The sequence below is a fragment of the Pseudorca crassidens genome, chromosome 6 (genome assembly GCF_039906515.1).
Source record: "Pseudorca crassidens isolate mPseCra1 chromosome 6, mPseCra1.hap1, whole genome shotgun sequence".
Lineage (NCBI taxonomy): Eukaryota > Metazoa > Chordata > Mammalia > Artiodactyla > Delphinidae > Pseudorca > Pseudorca crassidens.
In genome coordinates this window covers 35,442,510-35,457,104 of record NC_090301.1, presented here as the reverse complement: position 1 = coordinate 35,457,104, position 14,595 = coordinate 35,442,510, and the positions used below count along the sequence as shown (strand labels likewise).

Here is a 14,595-nt window from a genome sequence, read left to right as displayed (position 1 = left end):
AAGCTGGAATAGGAACTATTACATAATATATGTGCTTCAAAAACATGTTTTGAAAAGTTTATAGGACATGACATAACATCAAGGCAACTCAAGATGAAGTTTCAATACCCATTTGTTACAGCATTGGGCTCCCTGGAAAATAAACATCATTAACTGCAGGCTGAAAAATGCTCATCATTCCAGCACTTTCTTCCACTTTCTTGATTTAATAAAAAATGAAAAGTTCTTACACTTGGAAAAATTTATGGTAATTAAATTCAATCCATGGCCTATTAAAAACCAAAACTGTAATGGCAAATATTCAAAGGATCAAAAACCGAGAAATGCTTTGGCAAGCTGCTATATGAACTTGGGAAACTCTACTGAGAAAAGAACGGCCCTGGACATTAGAAGCTCTGTTTAACTCATCTTTAAACTCTGGAAGGAACAGTGAAAGCCACCTTTCTTTAAAAATCAGTCTTTTGTGAACAACATGGTTTTTCAATAGACTGAATTTGCTGGGAACTGCATGTGCTCAGAATTTGAAAGTTGTTTGTTTTTAAATTTAACATTTTTAGTGAAATTCAAGGGAATAAACTCATGGGAATAAATAGCATATTAAATCTATAAGGCTGTAGCATTTAAAGCTTTCAAGTTTAGATATTCCACAGCATTTACCTATCTTTTACTTTTAAGACATTCCAAAGCATAAAACGACAACCATGAGGGACATTTAAAGTATTTAAGATTATTTGGACAAAAAAGAAAATTAAACCTGATTTATCTAAGTTGATAAAAGATTATACCAAACATAGTAACCACTTGTCTTATATTTCTGGAGAGGGCAGAAAAAGAAAACATGAGCTTATACTTATCTAAAAACAATCTGGAATTAAAAAATCTTCCCAAAATAAGGCACTTAAAAATCAAATAGGTTATAAAGGAAAACTTTAGAATTTATTACTCTAGATAACAATTACTAATGTGGGAGGATCAAGTAATTAATGAAGCATTGAATGAATACAGTACACTGAGCTTTAGACGAATCTAACTTTAGTTACAGAAATTCTGCTCTTTCCATGACTCCAGAAGGTATTGGGTACACACTATATTTTTAAAATGGTCTTTGGAAATGTCTTTGTATAATTATGTAAGCTCAGAATTCTTGTCTTTTAAAAGCCATTCTTTAAAAATTAGTAAGCTATTCCACAATTATATCAAACTAGCCAAAAGAGAAAATGCCATATAATCTTTGTATAATAATGCAAAAATATTTTAAAGGTTTAAAAAAAGTTATGTGTATCCCCAGAGTAAACCTCAGAAGAAAATACCTATACACAAAGTTCTTACTAATGAAGTCCATCTGGGCAACTGCAGCAACATGAATCTTCACCTCTTTCCTCCCTCCAATTTGGCTTAGGTAATCCACTGTCCATTTGCTTGTACATGTCCCCAAATCAATTCCTTCCAACACTAGAGGTTTTCTCTGTGTGGAAAAAATCAACCAAAAATTAGGGAAAACCAACAATGTATCAGGAGCTGTATTTGGTAATAAAGGGATAAAAACAAATAAGAAATGATTCTTTATCCCAAGATGCTAAAAATCAAACCTTCTGACAATTCATGCTGTAACTAAAACAGGAAGAGGACCCATGTAATATAGTTAGAACAAAATTTTAACATTAGGAAATCAAAACCAAACAAAACAGAAGTGCCACCATAAGCTTAGAAACAGAAATCTGAGTATTATTTAAAGCATTCTCTAGAATGTTATTTATGACAAAACATACAACTGATTAAAATTTGTGCTTTATACTCAAATACTGTTTGCAACTTTTTATTTTGACACCATTCTAAACTTAACGAAAAGTTGTAAGAACATTACAAAGAACTCCCGTATACCATTTACTCTGAGTCACTAGTTGTTAATTTAACATTTTGCTCCACTTACTTTACCATCTGCTCTCACTCTTGTTATATGTGTACAGAGAGAAACATATTAAAGATAATTTAATTTTTTCTAAACTAGTTCAGTGTAAGTTGCTGACATCATGCTCCTTTATCTCTAAAACTTGAGTATATTTTCTGAGAACAAAGACATTCTTTTATATAACAACAGAATAATTATCAAAATTATATTTAACACTGATATAATACTTTAATCCAGACTGTATCCAAATTTTGCTAACTGTCCTTATAATATCCTCCATATTTTTTCCCTATATCTGAGATGCCACATTGTATTTAATTACTATATCTCTTTTACTCTGGAACAGTTCCTCAGACTCTCTTCTATGACATTGACATTTTTGAAGAGTAGGCTAGTTATTTTGTAGAATGCCCTTCAACTTGGGTTTATCCGATGTTTCTTCATGATTAGATTCAGGTTACACATTTTTGGAAAGAATGTACCACAAAAGCAATGTTGTGTCTTTCTCAGTGCAACACATCAGGTAGCACATGATATTTTCCCTATTATTTATGATGTTAATTTTGATCAACTGGTAATTCCTGCCTCAATCAAGTATTGCTACGATGAGTGTAAAAATCGTGATAAAAAAAAAAACTCCATCACCTTCTACATGTACTAGTTGGTATTCTAATGTAAAAATCAGCTCTAACTTCTCCATTCACTTATTTTATTCACTGAGTTATAGTCTACTGACATAATTTTGATGCTCAAGTTATCCCAGATTTGGCCAGCAGGAGTCCCTTCGACCTGCCTCTTGTGACGTTTTACCTGAGCACTTCTTACTTTATGGAAAAATAACACAATCCAGTATCCTTTTACATCTCTGTCCCAGCCCTCTAGTCATTTCTTCAAGCAGCTCTGGTTTCTTCTAGTGGGGAATGCTGTTTAGAAACCATGATCTGGGTGCTGAATGTGTTTATGACTATTGGTGTGTCATTACTTCTAGGCCTTCTCAGTGGACAGAGCTAGGAAACACATGAAGGTGTGTATATACTCACTCCTCCCCAAATATATATATATACACACACATATTCTGCATATGCATATAGTTATATCTATCTATTTCTCTTTCTCTCTCAATATGTACTATACACACACACACACAATTAATGGATGTATGATAAACCATGATACTCCCAATATGGATACCTAATTCTGATCTTATACCACAAGATTTATTCTAATATTCATTGTTTATATATTTGTAAACTCCCTTCTCTTAGTGGGAAACCTGGTTCCTATCATCCTCAATGTTTAATCAATTGTACAATCCCAGAATTCACAATAAGTGCTTTTGCAATTGCTAAGTTATACCACTGTAAAAAAAAGTCTACAAACTAGAATTCAGTATTGTTTATGGTTCTTTTTGTTTTTAGACTGATATATAATCAAAGAATTGTGTTCAAAAGTGATTTAGGTTACTTCTCCTCCTCTCCCTTACTTAGGTTCACTTCTTACTTTTATATTCTATATTAGAGTTTGGTTGGTTTTTTTGAACCATTCCTTATCCTTGTTAATTTTACTATTATTATTACTGTAGAATATAAAACAGTAACGTGATCTCCAAAGTCAAAATTGTACAAAAAAGGTCACCGCATCTATAATCACCCACCTCATAATCACTCATCCCCTATACATAACCAGTCTCATTAATGCCTGGTTTATCGTCCCTGTATTTCTTTTTTGCATAGTGACCAAAAATATATATACTTTCTTATTTCCCCTTCGTTTTTATACAAAAAGTGTCTTATTATGTATTGTTTTTGCAATTTGCGTTTTTTTTAAAATTTAAAAATATATCCTGGAAATCACTACTATCAGTTCAGATTATTTCCCTCATTCTTTTTTACAGCTTAGTACACATTAGTGTAAATGGACAATTTAATCAGTCTCCTATGCATACGTTTTTAGGTTATTTGTAATAATTCGCAAGCATAATAAACACTAGAAATTTTCATACTGTTGGAAATATATCCCCAGAGTAAATTCCGAAAGAGGAACTGCTATATCATAAAGTAAACACATCAATAGTTTTGTTAGATATGCCAAATTCCCCTCCATGAGGGTTGTACTACTTGGCATAAAACGTGAGAGTACCAGCTTCTTCACAGACCCACAAAGAATATTATTATTAAAGCCTTTTGATTTTTGCCAATATTATAGATAAATGGTATCTCAGTTTAATTTCTCTTATGAATAAAACTGAACATCTTTTCATGTGTTTAGATGCCGTTTTTATCTTTTTGTCAACTGTTGATTTTTTAATCAGATTTTTGCCCTCCCCCCATTAATTTTTAAAAGTTCTTTACGTACATGGGCTTTTACTGCCCTTTAATGAAATATGTTGCAAATATTTTTCTCCCAGTTTGTATTTTATGTACAATTTTAATCATTTATCACACCTGAGTCATAGTTAGAAAGCCCTTCCATAGACCTAGATTGCAGAGAAATTTACCCATGTTTTCCTCTAGTACTTAACGTAGTTTCTTTTTTTTATTTAGATCTCTGATCCATTTGGAGATAACTCTTCTGTACGGTGTCAGATATAAATCTAATTTTATCATTTTCTAAATGACTGTGACCATCCACTTGTCCAAGCACCATTTATTTAAAAGTTCATCTTTGCCCCAGTGATTTTTAAAATGTCGCGTTCATCACATGCTAAATTTCCATATATATATATATCTCCAGAGCCTGGATAAATACTTGTGTGTGTGTGTACACACGTCTATCTTCATCCAGACTTTCTATTTTATTCCTCTAGTCTGTCTATTCATGCACCCGTACCACACTATTAAATATTAAAACATGTTAAAAAAATCTGATAGGACTATAACCCCTCACAGCTTTTCTTCAGTGTTTTCAGGTAAAAATGTCTTGTTTTGCAATTTAGTTATTAATTTCTAGTTTTATTACATTGTGACCAGAGTGTTGTTTGTAATTTTCCACTTTATGAAGCTTAGTGATGCTTTGTGACATATTGTATGTCTTGTCTGGGAAGCCTAAATTACAAAACTCTTTTTGCTATTCATCTTCCAAAGCATTTCCACATACATACATCATTTGGTCTTCATAATACTGTCCTGAAGGCATCTTATACTAACGTGTCCTGCAGTGAGGTAGGGAGGACAGCAACCTATCTAGCACTAGTCTCCCAAATAAATTAAGGCTTGAATCCTCCCTATAGGTTGCTAACTCCTAAAAGAAAAAAAGTTCATCCCTGACTTTTGTAAGGACTGTAGCTCAATGACCACCCTTATAGGTGTAAATATCAACTGCAATTGCTGGAGGGGGGGCGGGTTTCTTTATCATGAGCAGGCTAACTGTAACCTGTGGGTTTTTTTTTTTTTTTCTGTAAATATCTGCTGGCCTCTTTATCTTAGTTTTTCTGAAGCCTGGATTCCCTTGCAAAGCACGGCAAGTAAAAACACTTTTTTTCCCCATTAGTATTTTTCTCTGAGAACTAAGGTTCGAATTATACGTATAAGAGAATCGAACCTCTGAACTAGAACCCACGTTAGTTAGAATCCAAGACCACTGGAAGTTTGTCGGGGGATTCCCATTGCTTCCCCTTTTGGCTCAGTGCAGTGAAAAACTTCTTCAGATCCAGTAACTCGCGTAGACTGACAGGCGCCGTTCAAGCCACTGGCTGGGGTTGGGGGCGAAACCTCCTCTAGATTTTAGAAAACCCGATGGAAAACTGGTGGTGGTGGTGGTGGGGAACTCCCTGGGTTGCCATGGTAACGGTAGAAGACTTTGTAATCAGACTCCCGCAAGGCCGCTAAGCAGCTAGTAGGGCTTCTTGGGCAAAATATTTCTCGTAGCCAGCGCTCTGCCGTCAACCTGCTCCCCAGAAACGTGGAACGGAAAACTTAACAGATGAGCCAGTCAACATCCCCTATGTGCCCTCTCCCTTGGCCGCTGGGCCAACCTCCCACCTTAGGCCGACAGCCACCTCCTCCCACACCCTGGATCGCAAGAAACCAATTCGGAGCCGCTGGAGCGCTAGGGACGGGTATCCACCGGCTTCCCGCGGTTCTGCCCCGCAAGAGGGCCTCACCTGCGGATACAGGTGCTCCATGAACTGCTCCTGCGAAACGCCCTCGAGCCGGGGTACCGGGAAGCACTGCTCGGCCATGGTTGCTCACGCCCGTCCTCTTCCAAGTCCTGGGAACCTCGGCCCTAACACGTTCCAACCGCGCGGACCGCCCGGAAACAGGTCCGGGAGAGAAAAGGTCCACGAGGCCGGCTGAGTCGCGAGAGCGGCGGGTTCCGAGCGCGGGGCTGGGGGCCGACGGGCATGTGATGGAGAGCAGGGAAGTGGCGAACTCACCAGAGGTGCAGTAAGTGGCCAGCTTGACTCTCCAGCCTCTTTCTCCGAGTCCCGCCGAGGTGGTTTCCCGCCGACTTTGTTTCCGTACTGCACAGGCAAGGGGTGAAAGGTCACAAAAATGGCGCGGGCCGTCAGTCTCTTACCCCGCTTGCTGCTTTCTCGGCCTCTGCCGGGCTCGGCTGCCCGACTCTGGACTCCCGGTTCGGCCGACGTGTGGCCGCCGTTGGCTGGACTTTGCTGCTTCTGCCGCCGCCGCCTCGGCTCGGGAGCGGCCCCGTTTCCTCGAGTCTCTTGGGCCTCCGCGGCCGTGGCGCTGCCTGCTCGAGCTCCTCAGCGTCCCCTGCTCAGCCCTCTGGGACTCCCCACAACCCTTCCCGCTTTCCCTTCCTGCCCTCGGCGAATCTACAGCACCGAGGAGCAGCCCCAGCAGCGCCAGAAAACCAAGATGATCATCCTGGGGTTCTCCAACCCCATCAACTGGATTCGGACTCGAATTTACTCCTTCCTTATCTGGGCCTATTTCGACCAAGAGTTCAGCATTGCAGAATTCTCAGAGGGAGCGAAGCAGGTTTGTTTATTTCTCTACAAATAATCTCTCCACCTCTCATGCATTCAACTGTTAGACACGCAGAAGTGTTTAGCGGTGAGGTTTCCACTGGGTCTCAAATGATAACATGTGGGTAGTGACCCAGACACAGAGCCCTCTGGCCACTTCTTGATTTAAATTAAGCTTCTGCTTCTGTTGCAAGGTCGCCGAGAAATAGGGTTTCGATGGAGACACCAAGGTGAAGTCCCTTAATTACTTTTTCTACTCTCTACAGGTTTTGAGTCAGAAATGGATTCAAAGCCTGTTTCTGCCACATAAAAGCTACATGGCTTTATTTTTTCTGAAAAAGACAAAATTGATCGTATGCTGGTATTGATATATTTAATCCTAGCTTTTTTTCAGATTATTTCTATAAACACAGCCATTGATATTTATTTATGTGACCTGTCAGTTATAAATTAAATGTTTTCAACTTTATAATCAATGTCAATATTAACTCCTGCTTTTGCTTCCCCGAGTCAACTCCTGACTGATTTATGTTTTTATAAAAAAATTAAAAAGTAAAGAGCAAGCTTGATTAACAGCATTGTAAGGGATAAACCTCTGCTCGTGTCAGTTCTCAAAATCTTTTGTCCATGCAGAGGTAAATGGGCATGATGCTACTGTTCTCCACTACTCTGCTGATGACTTGAGCTTGTCTACCTCATGCTTATTTATGTGTCAATAAGGAATGGAAGTCATCTCCCCACTATGGGCAGGATTCAAGCCTAAGTCCCTATTTTCTCTGAACACAGAGGAGCATGGGACACTTTTTAGTCACTCTTTGATCCTAAAGTTTCTCCAGCTGTGAGCTATTTTAGCCCTTATCCTTGCTATTAAGTAGTATCTGCACCCCTTCATCAGCCAGTTTGTATACAGTCTTGCCTCATCTAAGTCAATTTTTGTGCATTTAACCATTCTGATTTCCAAAAAGAATGTTGGGTCATCCATGGCAAATATTTAGTGATTCCATTAAACCAGCGGTTACTTTAACATACCTTTCGGATCAAGCAAACCAGTTTTTCAACACGTAGGACTTCAAAGGACATAGCTGAAAAACCTTCCTCCTACTAGATCTCATAAGGCAACTATACCTTCCTTTGCATAGATGTAACTCTAGGGCTTGGAAATAATCTGATGCAAAAACACTGGGTAGATTATCTACTCTCATGGCTCAATTTGCCCTTTCTCCTTAGACTAACCTCCTATCAGTAAGATGTTACCTTGGGATGTGAATATCAAGTTATCAATTAGATCATGTTCTTTAAGATTTTTTGTTTTTAATCATAGAACATAAAACAGAAAGGGACCTTCGTGCTCATTATCCTAGTCTAATTCTTTCAGATGATAAAAATCAAGTTCTAAAAAGGTGAAACGATTGGCTCAAGGATGCATAGCTAGCAAGTGCTGAGGTGCATTGTCCTGTAACCCACTCTATAAGCAGTCTTGGTCCTCCAGAGTCACTAGAAGTTGAGATGGTTAAGTACAATCTAGGCAAGCTTTTTTTTAAAAAAAATTATTAAAAAAAATTTTTTTTGAAGTATGTTGATGTACAATATTATATATATTATATATATATATAATACAGGTATACAATGTAGTGATTCACAATTTTTAAAGGTTACATTCCATTTATAGTTATTATAAAATATTGACTATATTCCCTGCGTTATACGATATATCCTGTAGCTTATTTTATACCAATCTAGGCAAGCTTTTATTCATCATGTGAGCCGGAGGAATAGGTGGTCCTTAAACAGCTTTATTAGCTCCACAAACCCTACTTTCCATTGATATGCACATATGACATGATACCTTCCCTATTACTGCTTTCAAACCACTAACCATGTACTGTCTGTTTTCCTGTATCTTGCTAGCATATTTTGGCCTTTTCTATGAAAAAGAGGGCTATTTCCTAGAAGCCTGTTTAGGTTAGGCAATCTTATATCACCAAAGCCTTATCAGGGCAGCCTCCTAATGGTTCATTATTACCTTATAGGATAATTTGCTCAGGTGTGATCTTCTTTGGCCACACAAACTAGAGTCTCATGTTTGGGTTTCAACATGATGGTTATGGTCTTTGTTTCTTCTTACCAAATTTCACCCATCTTCTGCACGCAAAGGCTTACTAAAACATACAGTGTTTCTGAACCCTGAGATCCTCTAAAGTGTTTGCAAGGGATCCTTGAATCCATTTGGAAGTGTGCTTTTCCTCAAAATTCAACTCCATTATTGCTAGGGCTGCCACAACAAAATACCTCAATCTGGGTTGCTTAAACCACAGAACTTTATTTTCTCACATTCTGGAGGTTAGAAGTCCAAGTACAGGGTGTTGGCACCTTGTTGGTTGGTTTCTTCTGAGGCCTCTTTCCTTTCCTTGTAGATGATTGCCTTCTTGCTGTGTCCTCACATGTTGTTTTTTTTTCCCCCTATGTACATGTGTGCCCTAGTATCTCTGTGTGTATCCAGATTTCCTCTTGTAAGGACACCAGTCAGATTGGATTAGGGCCCACCCTCATTTGACTTCATCACCTCTTTAAAGGTCCTGTCTCCAAATACAGTTACCTTCTGAGGTACTGGGAGTTAGGGCTTCAACATATGAATTTGGGGGAACACAATTCAGCCCATGTGGGAAGGCTATATGAGAAAAGAAAAGTCAACCAACTTTGGAGGAGTTATGCCTAACACCGATATCTAGTGTTTGACATTGTCTATTGCCTTTATCATAAAATAGTCTTTGTTACACTTAGACATTCAAGTATGAGCATTGTACATTGTATGGTATTTCACATGATATTTTGAAATAATAATCACCACCTTCCCCCCACTGTTTTTTTAAGGCTTTTGCTCATGTGTCCAAGTTGCTGTCACAGAGTAAGTTTGATCTATTGGAAGAACTTGTGGCCAAAGAGGTAAAGTATACTTTTATTTTTCCTTTAAAAATAAATGTATTATTCTCTTGCAGTAGAATGATATACGTTGTCCTTATTTATGTTTTAAAGTAGTATGCATGCTTACTTAACTTCTTGTCTTATATGTAAAGTGGGATAGTAGTAGTATTGTTGGGAAATCACGTGAGATAGTATATGTAATGTAGAGCACTTAGAATGGTATATGGTTCAACCAAAGACTATATATGTGTTTGCTTTCTTCATGGTATTTTATTGTGTATATGCAATATAATTAATTTAGCTAGTTTCCCATTGATCAATGTATAGCATTTTCAATTCCTCTGCTATTCCAATGTTGTCAATATCCTTACATATCCATTACCATTGACAAAAAAAAAAAGTCTCCTTATTTTTCTCCTAAAAGACTAGCTTTTAATATTTAGATTTTCATTATTCTTATGGTTGTTTGACTTCTGTATTTGGTTTGTATTAGAAATCTATGACTATTCCCACTGCCACCCTTAAGTAAAATAAATCACCCTTAAATAAAAAAATAAAAAATAAAATAAAATAGTATGCATGCCATCAGCCAAAGTAGAGTCCCTGTATCTTGCCTTTGGGGTACTTGGGGTCATATAAAAGTATAGAATGACTTGCTACTTAAGGCATAAGTAAGTTAATATGATGTCTTTCAGTTCTTATATAGAATTCTGTATAAGAACAGTTCTATTACGAATTATCTAATTGAATAATCAGATCCCTTTCAGCCTTGCTTTTTCTTTTTAATTAATTAATTTAATTTATTTATTTTTGGCTGCATTGGGTCTTTGTTGCTGCGCACGGGCTCTCTCTAGTTGCGGCGAGCAGAGGCTTCTCTTCGTTGTGGTGTGCGGGCTTCTCATTACGGTGGCTTCTCTTGTTGTGGAGCATGGGCTCTAGGTGCACGGGCTTTGGTAGTTGTGGCACGCAGGCTCAGTAATTGTGGCTCTCTGGCTCTAGAGCGCAGGCTCAATAGTTGTGGCGCATGGGCTTAGTTGCTCCGTAGTATGTGAGATCTTCCCGGACCAGGGCTCGAACTCGTGTCCCCTGCACTGGCAGGCAGATTCTTAGGCACTGCGCCACCAGGGAAGCCCCTCAGCCTTGCTTTTGAAAATGAATAAATATGGCAGTAAATTTTAAAATATTTTTACAAAATTCATTCCATGAAGAATTCACTCCACTTTTTGAAAAGCTTTTGAAAATTCAACAAGTGAACTATGGTTTGCTTTTTCCATACTTAGACACTACGTGTATTGAAAGAAAAGGTTACTTCACTACCTGACAACCATAAAAATGCCCTTGCTGCTGACATAGATGAAATTGTATATACATCAACAGGAGACATCTCCATTTACTACGATGAGAAAGGTAATGCTGGAGCATAGTCAACTTTAAATGACCCACGATTGTCCAGATAAGCTAAGTTAGTGAATAATCATGGAATAGTGACATTTTGTTGGTACAAGTGGATATTTATAGAACTGCAGAGAAAATAATATATTCATTCTTTAAAGCCCTAGTTCTGGAAGACTTGGGACATGGTAATAGTTTCTTATGCCTTTCTATCTAGAACTTTCCCCTAATGTTATTTAATTCACAGAAGAGAGCATTGTAACTTAAGTTAAAGAAAATTGTCTAAGACAAGCTGCTCCCATACCTTAACATGAAAATATTTGTGTTTCAGATTTCCTAACTGAAAGGAAAACAATTGAATATTTTAGGTGTCTAGCTGTATGTTAAGTAGGAGTAAAGAGTAAAAGAAAAAGTAAATAATATTAGCTAAAGACTGTTTTGAAAGTAACATTAACTCAGAACTCCCAAATTGGATTTATTTGGAGACGATGAAAATAGTTGAAAGGAACTTTAGCCTTTATCTTGTTCATCTCCTTGTCCTATTTTCCCTGAAAACTTACTGACTTACTCCTTCTACAAATATTTGCAGTGTATTATGTGCTAGGCACACAGGAAATCTACTCTTTGCTTACACACTTGCTAAGGCAGTTCTGACTGAGGACTGTTAATAGTGAAAAAATTTTCACACACATATTAATTTGAAACATTTGTAAAGGTACTTTTAATGATAAATATTTTCTTCTTCCTAATATTTCAAATTGCATCTTAGCACCATGGTTACTACCTGATTTTTGCACAGGACGTTGTCATAATCACTGGGCATAGTAAAGTGAATTAGGGGTAGAATAGAAGGCTTCTTTCTGGCAGTTGGGGTTAAGTTAATGACATAGCAGCAAAAAAGTGTTCCCCCCCCTCATTTTTGGTTTGACAATAGATATCTGTTATCATAATTTTAGAAAATGCCACAAATTGAAAGTAATCCATGTAGTGCACTTGGTAAAAAGTACCTGCTCAGTAAATAGTAGCTCTTACTACTGTGATCCAGAGAGGAAGGTGTCATAAACCCCAGGAGAATTTTCTAAAAATAAAAACGTGTCAATACAGGTATCTTAAGTTAGACTAGAATGAGCCCCAAATTTGGTCTGTAACAGCTGTATAATTACTGCCAGTTGCTGATTTCATTAAGGATATAAGAATGATAGATTATTGTGATTTGTATTTGTATGTGTGTATGTTTTTTCTCTAAGGAAGGAAGTTTGTTAACATCCTGATGTGCTTTTGGTATCTAACCAGTGCCAACATCCCCAGTGAAACTATAAGTGGAGCCAGTGTGTTCCAGGTTAAGTTGGGGGATCAGAACGTGGAAACTAAACAACTTCTTAGTGCGAGCTATGAGTAAGTCTAATCACATTTCGTTGTTTCCTTTCTCTAGAAAATAGAAGGTAGTATGAAAGTATGAAAACTAAAGGGAGATTTAGGGAGAAAAAGATTGAAATTTGACAAGTTATTTATGAAGAGAGAAAGTCAGAAAGACACACTGGCCACGAAACAGGAGTGTTCAGAAATTAGGAAGAGGTAATATTGCTGAATTTAATTAAACTGTATTTCAGCTGTCTATTGCTACGTTACAAACCACTCCAAAACTCGGTGGCATCAAACAGCCATTCATTTTGCCTGCTATTCTACTGCTCAGGAATTTTGGAAAGGCTCCGCTGTGGAGTTTTCTCTGCTCCCTCTGGCATCAAGTGGGGTGGCCGGAGCTAGGGGTTCATTTCCACAATGGCTTCTTCACTCATGTGGGCAGCACCATGGTGCTCCTTGGCTTCTCCACATGACGTCTCATTCTCCAAGGCCTCTCTTTGCGGCTTGGGCTTGTGGTAGTGTTAAGCTAGTCACATGTTTACATGGTGGTTGGCTTCCAAGAGGCAGAAGCCAGAAGATGCTAGACCAGTAAAGGGCTATGCCCAGTATTGGAACAACATCATTTCCACCATGGTTTGCTGGTCCAAGCAGTCACAGGATCTGCACGGTGAAAGGGCATGGAGAGACTCCACCTCTTCATGGGGCAGCAGCAAGTTCACGTTGCAGAAGAGCATGTGGGATGCAAGATGTAGTTATGACCATCTTGGGAAAATAAGATCTGCCATAATTGGCACATGGACCATCCACTCACTAGACATTTATTGACCATCTCCTATTTACCAAGTACTCTGGTAGGGGTTCAGATACAGAATTGAAGGGTTCCTGCCCTTAAGGAGGTACTGTCTAACAGGAGGTTAACAAACTGTTTAAAAGAGACACTCTAGTGTATTATTGTACTAATAAAATTTGGAACAGTGAAAAAGTCAAGCGAGTCAGTGGAGACATAGTTTAATATCTATTTAAAAGAGAATACTGTTATGTCATATTTTAATATCTATTTAAAAGAGAATACTGTTATGTCACCAGAGTTATACAAATTTGCTTTAAAATAATGAACAAATCCCAAAAACGACCTAGGAAAGAAAATATGCAGGTTTGCTAAGGTAAAGGGAATTATATCTTCTTTTTCTTCACTTTTCTTGAAGGAGATGTACTTTTTTTCTTTTCTTTTTCTGTTTTGAATTTTGCTTTATTTGTAATTACCCAAAATATTCTGTATATTTAAATACTTAATTTAAATCTGCTGAATTGTCTCTTTTTTAAGATGTCATTTAGAACACTATAATCAACACTAACCTTTGGTTCTTCTGATATTCCCTACTAAGATCACGGGCAGCTCATAAACACTGCTATTTTCAAGATTGGTCTTAATGCAAGCTATGAGTAAGTCTAACCACATAAACCAGCTTCCATGAAAGTGCTGTTTTTATCACCATATTCCAATTTATTTCTCCTCGTATTAGGCGTATATTATGGCTAGTACTTAACAATAGAATAACACTGAAGTTCCTCTCAAGGACTGGCAGATGTTGGAGAGTATGTAGATCAGTCCATTAAAAATACTCATTTTAGTTGAGAATGCACTTCTGATTTTGTGGGGATATATTTTGTGATCAAATTAGTAGATTAAACTTTTGATTTTTATTTACCATTAACTGTTAGCTTTTTGCTAACAACTGCCTCTAATATATACTTGCAAATTATGTAGTTATCCAGGAAGTATTTGGACTGATACAAGATTCACATTATTTATAATTTTTTCCCTAGATTTCAGAGGGAGTTTACACAAGGAGTAAAGCCTGACTGGACCATTTCACGGATTGAACACCCAAAGTTATTAGAATAATCAATCTTGGAAAAATCAGCTTATTGGACTTTTAGCAATTACTGAGAAGAACTAAGGAAGAAAAATTTTTCAGATCAGTTGATCTTCACTTAATCAAGTCTGTGGATTACTTTTGTATTATTTTGAAATACTCCTTGTAGTAAATTGGCATGATACAATAAAGCATTTTCCACA

The 14,595-nt window shown here is 37.4% G+C and overlaps 2 protein-coding genes across 6 annotated transcripts in view; one reads left to right on the top strand and one right to left on the bottom strand.

The window, feature by feature from the left end:
• Positions 1 to 6,406, bottom strand: part of TYW5 (tRNA-yW synthesizing protein 5) — a 21,200-nt gene extending 14,794 nt beyond the window's left edge. Inside the window, exons 1-2 of one of the 3 annotated variants that reach the window (XM_067741084.1) lie at positions 6,285 to 6,406; positions 1,311 to 1,465 (exon numbers count right to left, since the gene is read on the bottom strand). In XM_067741084.1, the coding sequence (XP_067597185.1) occupies positions 1,311 to 1,342 (32 nt within the window). In that variant the 5' untranslated portion in view covers positions 1,343 to 1,465; positions 6,285 to 6,406. Of the gene's footprint in view, positions 1 to 1,310; positions 1,466 to 6,011; positions 6,239 to 6,284 lie in introns of those variants that run through there. The other 2 variants (XM_067741083.1, XM_067741085.1) reach the window with 2 other exon arrangements.
• On the top strand, positions 6,258 to 14,595 carry MAIP1 (matrix AAA peptidase interacting protein 1). Of its 3 annotated transcripts, XM_067741087.1 has the most exons (6): positions 6,258 to 6,852; positions 9,711 to 9,782; positions 11,042 to 11,168; positions 12,401 to 12,548; positions 13,901 to 13,958; positions 14,343 to 14,595. In XM_067741087.1, the coding sequence occupies exons 1-5, from the start codon at positions 6,403 to 6,405 to the stop codon at positions 13,944 to 13,946; spliced, it is 843 nt and encodes a 280-aa protein (XP_067597188.1). In that variant the 5' UTR covers positions 6,258 to 6,402; the 3' UTR covers positions 13,947 to 13,958; positions 14,343 to 14,595. The 3 variants fall into 3 exon arrangements, with proteins under 3 accessions (XP_067597188.1, XP_067597187.1, XP_067597189.1); XM_067741086.1 differs by lacking the exon at positions 13,901 to 13,958; XM_067741088.1 differs by lacking the exons at positions 12,401 to 12,548; positions 13,901 to 13,958.

What these genes read in the sequence shown, in the direction of transcription:
- MAIP1 (XM_067741086.1), top strand. Translation starts at nt 6,403, where the DNA reads ATGGCGCGGGCCGTCAGTCTCTTACCCCGCTTGCTGCTTTCTCGGCCT. An exon ending in AAGAACTTGTGGCCAAAGAG is followed by an intron (nt 9,783 to 11,041) that starts GTAAAGTATACT and finishes TTCCATACTTAG; the next exon opens with ACACTACGTGTATTGAAAGA. An exon ending in CATTTACTACGATGAGAAAG is followed by an intron (nt 11,169 to 12,400) that starts GTAATGCTGGAG and finishes TTTTTCTCTAAG; the next exon opens with GAAGGAAGTTTGTTAACATC.